Genomic DNA, 9,862 nt, shown 5'->3' with positions numbered 1-9,862 from the left:
ATACAATGCTCTACACAAGAGTAAAGACTGGTTAAACAAACTATAGGTTTAAATTACAAAGACAATATAAACCTAGCTATGTATCTAACAGAATTTAACAAATTCCTCAACAAAGTCTATAATGATCCATTAACGTATTACAATACTATAACACGTATAGACAAAGAACAATGGATCAAAGCTATGAAGGATGAAATACAGTCACTTCAACAACAAAACACATGGATATATGCTATCCCCCCTACAAATACAAATGTAATTGGAACGAAATTTGTCTATAAAATCAAAAGACTGGCTAATGGCTGAATAGACAAATATAAAGCACAATTTGTAGTGCAAGGATACACTCAAAAGAATGGAATAGACTTCTATTCTGACAACTTATTTGCTCCAGTAACAAAACTATCAACAGTACAATTATTGTTATCTTGGGCAGCATCTAAGAACTACAAAATACATCAGATAGATGTAAAATCTGCATATCTTTACAGAGAATTAAATGAGGACAAACTCATCTACATGAAACTGCTACCAGGCAGGCTATTTACAGATATTAAACCTGGACAGGCATTATGCTTAAATAAAGCATTATACAGATTGAAACAAGCAGGTAGACAATGGTACAAGAAGATTACCAAACTACTGCTTAAGATTGGATTAGAACAAGCTAATTACAATCATGCTGTATTTTACAAGAAACGAAATAATAAAACAATTCTTGTAACATTTATGTACATTGACAATATTATGATTATTGGCAAAACTATTGCTATAATAACAGTATTTAAACATGCATTAAGACAACACATTGTATTTACTGACAGTAACAAAATACATTAGTTACTTGGTATTGAAATAAGCCAAGATAGACCTCAACGAATGATTAGCTTACAGCAAAAGCATTATATTGAAAGTATAATCAAGCGTTACCACTTTGAAAACGAAAAGGCACTACAAACACCTATTACTCCTAGAATAGACCTATCTAACAATACATACAATACATACAATACAAACAAAAGTAATAATGAAACAATGCTATACATGAATATGGTAGGATTGTTAAGATATGTTGCAGACTGCACACAGTCAGACATATCCTATATTACTGGGCAATTAGTGCACTACTTACAAAAGCCCTAAATGCATCACTACAAAGCAGTGAAACATTGCTTTGTGTATTTAAAATATACAACAAATTGTTGGCTTCAACTTGGAAGCACAAACACCTTAAAACTACAAGGCTATTGTGATGCAGACAGACGAATGACAGAAGGACATAAAGTAATAAACAGCTACATCTTTCAATTAGCTAAATTGACCATATCTTGGTCAAGCAAACAGTAAAACCTGGTACCACTATCTGTTTACAAAGTAGAGTTGCAAGTGCTGGCATATGCTACTCAAGAAGCCATTTGGCTCAAACAATTTGTCAAAGAAGTACTACAGACTGAATCAGTACCCATTACAATTTATTGTGATAATCAAGGTGTAATAAAGACTGTAAAGTCTGACAAAATAATGTACAACACTTGCACTAAACATCTTGATTTACAAAAAGACTTTGTGCAATGTTACATTCAAAACGAATACATTAATGTATACTATGTTCAATCACAGAACCAATTAGCAGACATCCTTACAAAGGCTCTCCATGTCCTACAGATCAAGCATCTAAACGAACTATTAGGCATACAGTCTTAGTTCTTAATTAATGCTTGAAGGGGAGTATTAGATTGTGCTCTGGATTAGGAAATCCCTAATTGCCTTATGTAGAATTACTGCACTTGGAATGTCTTGGATTATCAGACTTCACTATGTAGTATATAAGGTAGATACTTGCTTGATGTCTCAATAAGAGAGAGTACTTGGGGCACTCCTGCTACACTTGTTAAAAGTATGTGACTCAGACAATAAGAAAACATAGTGTGAAGACAAATGAGGAAATGTGTGTGACTCTAGAGTTTATACTAAGGAGGTCTAAGCTTGAGAGAAGGTCTGGGTTTGGAAATGTAATTCTGTACCAGGAGAGGTACAGAACAGTACAGAAGCTGTTGTAAGCTATAGGGTAGGCTTACACCCTTCCCCCTTCTGAAAAAATGGCACTTCTGTGTAGGTGCAAGACTAACTATACTTATAGTACCTTAGGAGCCATTCTCTAGAGTTTAGACTCTGTCTTCCATTCATGTCCCTACTTGCCCTATCCTTCCTATTCTACCAGATACTGTCAACCTTACTCTCTGTACCTTCTGTCTACAATCTGTAATACTTTGTATACTTCCTTATCTCCTTCTATCAGACCTAGTTGGTTAAGAGTGTATTACAGAAATAAAGTGTTATTATTCAGAACATAATACTTTAGCTGACTTGTATAGAACCTAGAGAAGGTCTGATTAGAGTCAGGTAACTCTAGTGTATATTCTGACTTGTCCAGGTTGGCTGTGATTATAAAGTACAGTCTATTATAATATAGTATAAACTTAGTAGTATGTTCTAGTATTTGTGTAAGATAATCCTAGTAATAGTTGTGAGTAGAGAGTATAACCTAGTCTTCTACTGTAAAACAGTCTTCTACTATACAGTCCTGGTTAGTATAATGTGCTTAGTGTGTCTTTACTACTAGGAGGGTGTCTTGTGCTTCTACAATGTTCTAATGTATGTAGGTAAGGAATTCTGTAACTTGTATCTCTAGAGAATCTGCTTACAACAGTTCTAGATACTGTGTAAGTAGTAAGACTGTCTATAACAAGCACTCATATTGTAATTGGAACAGGGAATAACCTGTAGAGGTATTGACTGTGTTTATAAGACAGAATTGTACTTATAAGAGCTAGGCCTGTCACTCTTACTGTTAGTAATCTACATAAAAGTATAATAACTAGCTTACTGTTTTGTTAGTATACTCACTAGTACTATCTGTCTCTAAGTAGTATACTATTAACATCTTCAGCTTTATACCTGTTTGTGTATGTAATACAGACTAAAATCTAGACAGGAACAAGTAGTCCCTATTAAAAACAATTTCCTAAAGTAAGCTGTTTTTATAATACTATTTATTGAAAAATAGTCCTACAAATTCCTCTACTATTATGTTCATCCTACAAGGCTCAATTCTAATGTCTGCTCTACCCAGCCTATCTATCATTGTTACTATTCTATTATATCTACTGTCTTCTAATAATAGACTAATAAAGTTAATTGTAATACTCTTAAAACATACATTTGAGACTAGAAGTAGGTGTAGTAGGCTAATAGGTTTTATAGTCAGGTTCTTGTTCTGTTAACACACATTGTATCCAGGAATGTAATTCTACTCAAGATTCTAGCACATATTAGACTAATAGTATGAGTTGTGTAGAGTAAGGTATATTTTGTCTGTACTAAAATGTTCTAGTTTATTATACACAAGGTAGTACAAGGTTTTACAAACATTTCCAGTACTTAGAATCACTAACTAGTTGTCTAAGTATAGGAGCCTATGATCCTTCTAAGCTCCCTCCATACTTCCAAGGTTGGTACACAGTTTATAACAGAATTTGTCTGTGTTGTAACTGTTCCTGATTGTTACAAGGAGATTAGAATCTATAGAGATCTGTATAACTGTCCCTCCTAAGGCTTCCTGAGTAGGACTTCTGTTTTCTAGGTTAGAGTCAAAGTCTAGGTGGTAGAAAAGTACATTTGTAACTGTATTCTCCTCTCCCTTAATGTAATATAACTTGTAGTTATACTAAGAGAGCTCCTCTATCTACTAGGCTTGTCTTCTAGACAGATCCTACTGTGTATTCAAGTATTTGAGAGTGTAATGATTAGTATAGATATGGAAATGTACTCTAAGAAGGTAAACATACTATTTCTTAAGGGTACAGACAATTGTAAGGAGTTCCTGCTTGTGTACCAGGTAGTTATACTATACACTATTACATTACTTAGACTCAAATGCTACAGGTCTTACAGTTTTCTATAAGGATCCAACACTAAAAACTACTCTAGTTCTAGAGTCACTCATATTTGTAATTATATAGATTTGCTCACCTGAGTCATAGTCTACAGAGGTGAGGCACTCTCTACTAGTGACAATTGACTTGATAGCTTTGAAGGCCTACTAATGTTCTGGTTTCCATTCTGGAAAAACCTTGTTACAATCCTTACTTATGAATAGGGAAAGAACTATAGTGTATTCTACTAGGTGTAAGAGGTATACTATAATGTAGTGTAACAGTCTGAGGAATTTACAGACATCCTTTACTCTCTAGGACTGTAGCTATTGTAGAATACTCTTAACCTTGTCCAGGTCTGCTTCTGTCCCCTTTATAGTAATCAAGTACTTAAGAAACTTAACCTTTGTACAGAATAACTTAGTCTTTTTCTATAAACAGATGAGTCCTTTGTTATAGAGTGCTTACATAACCTTTCTAATATTCCTAATATGTTCTGCCTCAGACTGTAACCAGATAATAATGTTATCTAAGTAGACATAACAAATTTTCCTAATAAGATACTATAGTGCCTTTGTAACCTACTACTATTACATAGCTAGTATATTGTATAACCCTATTAGTATGACTGTCCATTTGTACAACCTGAACAGAGTACTAATTGTAGTGAGCAGAATGTGTTCTAGGTTCATATGTGTTTAGAAGAATACATTAGTCATGTCAATCTTAGTATATATGTGTTCTTGAATAGTGTTATTTATAATCTTATTAATGTAGGGAAGTAGGGCACAATTGTAGATTGTGTTACTGTTTAGGGCCTAATAATTACATACTATTTGTAGGAGATCTACAGAATCTGCCTTTAGGATAAGGAACATAAGTAATACATACAGGCTTTCCAACCTGTACAAACAACCTGTTTAAGTATACTGATTAATGAGTGTGTACTAAGCCTTCTAGTATTTTTGCAGACAAGTATAAGATTGTATAACTACTACCTTAGAAGGATCTTTAAACTGTATTTTATGAGTAACACCTTTAGGGAGCTCTGTAACTAGTAGTATTGTATCTAAGAAGCAGTCCTAATACTGTTACTTTAGTTTCCTATCTAATGTCTCAAATCTCTCTAACTCAGCTAAGGTTTCTATACACTCTCAGACAGTTATAGTCAAGGTTAGTATAGGCTCTAGGGTTCTGTAAGTTGGCTGTAGGGTACAAACCAGTTCTGCAATTTCTGCTTTTATTAGATTATAGTTAGAATCCTTTAGAATAACTGTCTAGCTTTCTATATTAATAATAATCTGATTCTTCTAGAGAAAGAGTGTACTAAGAATCATTTCATTGTACAAGTTATTAACTATACAAGCCTTTACAACCTTTAATGTCTATTTCTAATCTGTTAACTGTACCTGTAGCTTCACCTACTCTGTAATCTGTTTTCTTAACTCTTTTACTAATTTGATTGTTAGAGTCATAATAATGTGTTTCTTAAGTAGGAATTACTTAAGACTCATTCAGAACACTAGTTTCTTATTAATCAGAACTGTGGAACAACCAGAGTCAATTATAGGTTGGATCTGGATCAGAGTAGAACTGTCTTCTGTAAGGATATAGTAGTCTAGAAATAGGAGAGAGTCAGAAATCAGGACATACTTAGATTCATCTCTACTTACAAGTTCTAACACTGTAGACTACTCTGATTGTACAGGAGTAGTAGACTTCTGTTTTGAATGTAGGGACTCAATATATACTTCTATAATAGGAACTATGTCTTCTAGTTTAGATAGACCTATTAGGTAACTGTCCCCCCTATAATCTATAAAGGGTTTATAGTATTAGAAACATCCCTGGTTCTTTATTAGAAGCTAGTACTCTGTATAGAACAAGCTAATATACTTTATAGTACTTTCTGAGACAGTCTTTAGACTGACTGTTGTAGGGATAACCTTTTCTGTATACTACTTCTCCTGATCCTTCTTCTAGGCCTGTTCTACTGTGAGTATTACTTCTACACTGTTACAAACCTTTGTACAGTCTGCTTCTAACTAGTCTGTCAATTTACACACATGTTCTAACCATTTGTAGAGTCTAGTACAATCTGTTACTTCTTTTCCTAGGACCAGTTCTAGGGTTGGGAGGTGATTTGTAGAATTAGGAATCTAGCTATTTACTAAGGTTACTACATACAACCTTTCTGTATATATTACAAGCTACTTAGAATGTATTAGAACTAAATTTACAAGTGTAAGGTAAAGTTTAAACTAGAGGTCTAGGTGTAAGTTAGCTTTGAGAAGTTTGTAAAGTCTATTAGGATTAAGGTACTAATCTTCTAGAAGACTGAAGTTGATCCTAGTAACCTGTAGCTATTATTCTCAGAAGTTGTAACTATTTTACAATATTACTAGCAGTCTGTTCTGAGTTTGTACTACTCAGTCTATAGAGAGTATTTCACACTAAAGCTCCTAATATAATGTGTCTAGTGTAAGCCCTTCAAGCTTAGACTAGTCATACTTACACTACTAGTACAGTCTACTGTCCTGTAAACATTCTATTACAACTATAACTATACAGGTTGTAAGGACAGATTTGGTAGACACATACTTGTAAAACACAGAGATTTATAACTAGAGAGTATATAGTATTAGGTTGTCTAGAGTTAGTATTAGAGGCTTTGTTATACTTTCCCAGACTATCTAGACTTTAGTAAATGTAGTACAGAACATTATAGCCTTCTAGTAGTTTAGAGTGAGTAGCTTACTCATATTACTTTCTAGTTCTAAGAGGTCTAAGCTACTTACTAAATCCAAACTTAAAGTTACTATAAATGGTAGTAGTGTAGAGGAAGTAAATACAGCTTCTCTAGTTAATAGAGAGGCAACTATAGTAGCTTCTAAAGATACTTAGTACTAGGAGAAATAAGACCTAGTTATATATGACTGAGAAGAGAGCTAAACTTGCTTTAAAGCTATAGTAGTGTGTTTAGAAAGGCTAGGAAGCCTTACTAACAGTAGGGAGCATTCAGAAAGGCTGGGGGAACCTTACTAACAGTAGGAGATGTTTAGGAAGGTTGAGGGAACCTTACTAACATGTAGTAAGACAAAAACTACTTTGTTAATGTTAAAAAAAAAGTAGAACAGTACTAAGGAAGTGCTAAACATTGTTACAAACAAACTCTGTTGAGTTCTGGGTTTGCTAACACATGTAGAACACTGACAGGACAAAAGTATCTTTGTTACAGTTAGGAATAAGAACTAGTCTATGTATATGTAAGAACTCACCTTTGTTATAGTCAGGAATAAGAACTAGTGTAACAAAGGTAAAAGATCAAAACTATATATACTAGAAATGAAACAAAGGTGGCTCATACCTAAAGGGGAAAACAATGCTAAAGAGAAAAAGGAGAGTGTATACACTTAAGAATGAAGAGTATGTGACTCAGACAATAAGGAAACATAGTGTGAAGACAAAGGAGGAAATGTGTGTGACTCTAGAGTCCATACTAAGAAGGTCTAGGCTTAGGAGAAGGTCTGGGTTTGGAAATGTGATTCTATACTAGGAGAGGTATGAAACAGTATAGAAGCTGTTATAAGCTATAGGGTAGGCTTACAAATTATTGGCTTCAACTTGGAAGCACAAACACCTTAAAACTATAAGACTATTATGATACAGACAGATGAATGACAGAAGGACATAAAGTAATAAACAGTTATGTCTTTCAATTAGCTAAATCAACCATATCCTGGTCAAGCAAACAGTAAAACCTGGTACTACTATCTGTTTACAAAGCAGAGTTGTAAGCACTAGTGTATACTACTCAAGAAGCCATTTGGCTCAAATGATTTACTGAAGAAGTACTACAGACTGAATTAGCACCCATTACAATTTATTGTAATAATCAAAGTGTAATAAAGACTGTAAAGTCTGACAAAATAATATACAATACTTATACTAAACACCTTGATTTACAAAAAGACTTTGTACAATGTTACATTCAAAACAATTACATCAATGTATGCTATGTCCAATTGTAGAACCAATTAGCAGACATCCTTATGAAAGCTCTCCATGTCCTGCAGATCAAGCATCTAATCAAACTATTAGGTATACAGTCCTATTTCTTAATTAATGCTTGAAGGGGAGTATTAGATTGTGCTCTGGATTAGGAAATCCCTAATTGCCTTATGTAGAGTTACTACACTTGGAATGTCTTGGACTATCAGACTTTACTAAGTAGTATATAAGGCAGACACTTGCTTGATGTCTCAATAAGAGAGAGTTTGGGGGCACTCCTGCTATGCTTATTAAAACCGCCCTATCAACTGGAACAATGGGTTCTTCGTCAGTGTATGCATATTTCGCATCGCTTTCTTCCAGACTCCCCGCCCGGCTCTTCTTCCCTTTTTCCCTTCGTCTTGGACGTTTTCTTCGTGCGCCTGCGCCTTTCCGTCGTTCCAGGAAAAGCCAAGCTAAGGAGACCGAGTCCGGCATTGGTAATACAGAGACATCGGACTGTGCGAGTATCGATTGAAAGAGCAATGGTGATGATGGATTCACACTTTGAGATGAATATAATTAGACAAGCTTGGTATTTGCGAAGGACAGGGTATTTGCATGACGAATCCTTTCATGTCAACTACAAGCCACCGTGGGAACTTCAGTTGTACAGTCTCCTTGCCTAGTGGTGTACTACTCGAGGGCCAGTATTGATAAGATATCAAACCTGGATAGATTGGGCATTACAGAGTGTGTCACTTCACTTATCTTAAAGTTAAACCAATACACCGGTTAGCTAAGGCGATGAAACAGTCGGAGTCTCAACTTGCCTGTGACACGTATCGGCGTCACAGGGTCTGCAACTGACTCCTGAATCCTGATGGGCTATAGCAGTCCGAGTTACAAACAATGGATATCCGGAAAGCTGTGTTGTTACTGTCATAATACAGAACCACAGCGCGGGAAACTGCCTACGACTGCTTCAGCTTCTGTATCGCGTGGTCCGTGGAGACTCTGGAGAGCATCCATCCTGACTTGGAGCCTTGGACTACTTCCCACGTCTCACGTGATGAGATATCGGACAACCAGCAAGCAACATTTCATTTGGCAGTGCTGAGAGTCCTTAGTATCTACTTTTATATAATTTTAGTCCTACATGTTCATCTATAGGCAGTAAAGAAAATATATAAAAGAGAAATACTAGATTAAAATAACAAGTTTACATTTAACAATTATGCATCAAAAACTTAAAAGTACAATCAGAAACAACATTAACTGTTGAACTGATAATTTTGTTAACATACTTTTATAACTAATATAAACAAATATACTAAATTTTTAAGAATGCCTTCAACCTCTCCAGCATAAAAGAGTCATGTGCTTTGTCCATTAGTGCCCGCCGCTCTACACCTGGAGCCCATACTATATTAGTGTTCCAAGATGCTGGATATCTACTCTCCTTGTGTTTGCCAACCCAATCAAAATCGATCAGCATAGCACCTCCATCCGGTCTAGAAACGATATTTTGGACTCGGAGGTCGCCAAATACAAGGTCTTGCTCGTGTAGCAGTTTGACTGCCCTCTCCACGTCGTTGTATATCTTCTCACGATCCCGAAGCTCCTCCTGTGTAAAGTAGAGTGAGGTGCCTTCGACGTAGTCCATAATGACCATGTACATGTCGCCAAAGAGGTGAATACAGAAGTGCAACGTTGGTGCCAACCGTTCTTCGGCAAGCATCCGATGTGCATCTTCATGATAATGTGCAGTGAACTTGACTACAACGTTCACCTCGTCGCCAGATCCGCCTTGCCTCATCTTTGCTCGGTAAAGAGCGTACGGCCTCTCCTGTCGCACTTCTTCATTATCCTCTTCACTCACAAGCTCTCCCGTGTGCGATAGCTTGCCGAGGTAAGTCAAAGACGGGATATTTGAC

The 9,862-nt window shown here is 35.6% G+C and overlaps 1 protein-coding gene across 1 annotated transcript; it reads right to left on the bottom strand.

Annotated features, from left to right (window-relative positions):
* Positions 1-9,258: 9,258 nt before the first annotated feature.
* On the bottom strand, positions 9,259-9,744 carry FOMMEDRAFT_159220 (uncharacterized protein; the record flags this gene model as incomplete). Its single annotated transcript, XM_007269212.1, has 1 exon — positions 9,259-9,744. One exon carries the CDS (start codon positions 9,742-9,744, stop codon positions 9,259-9,261), a length of 486 nt encoding a protein of 161 aa, XP_007269274.1.
* Positions 9,745-9,862: the final 118 nt, after the last annotated feature.

This window comes from Fomitiporia mediterranea (assembly GCF_000271605.1).
Source record: "Fomitiporia mediterranea MF3/22 unplaced genomic scaffold FOMMEscaffold_9, whole genome shotgun sequence".
Lineage (NCBI taxonomy): Eukaryota > Fungi > Basidiomycota > Agaricomycetes > Hymenochaetales > Hymenochaetaceae > Fomitiporia > Fomitiporia mediterranea.
This window is presented reverse-complemented; position numbering and strand designations above follow the sequence as displayed.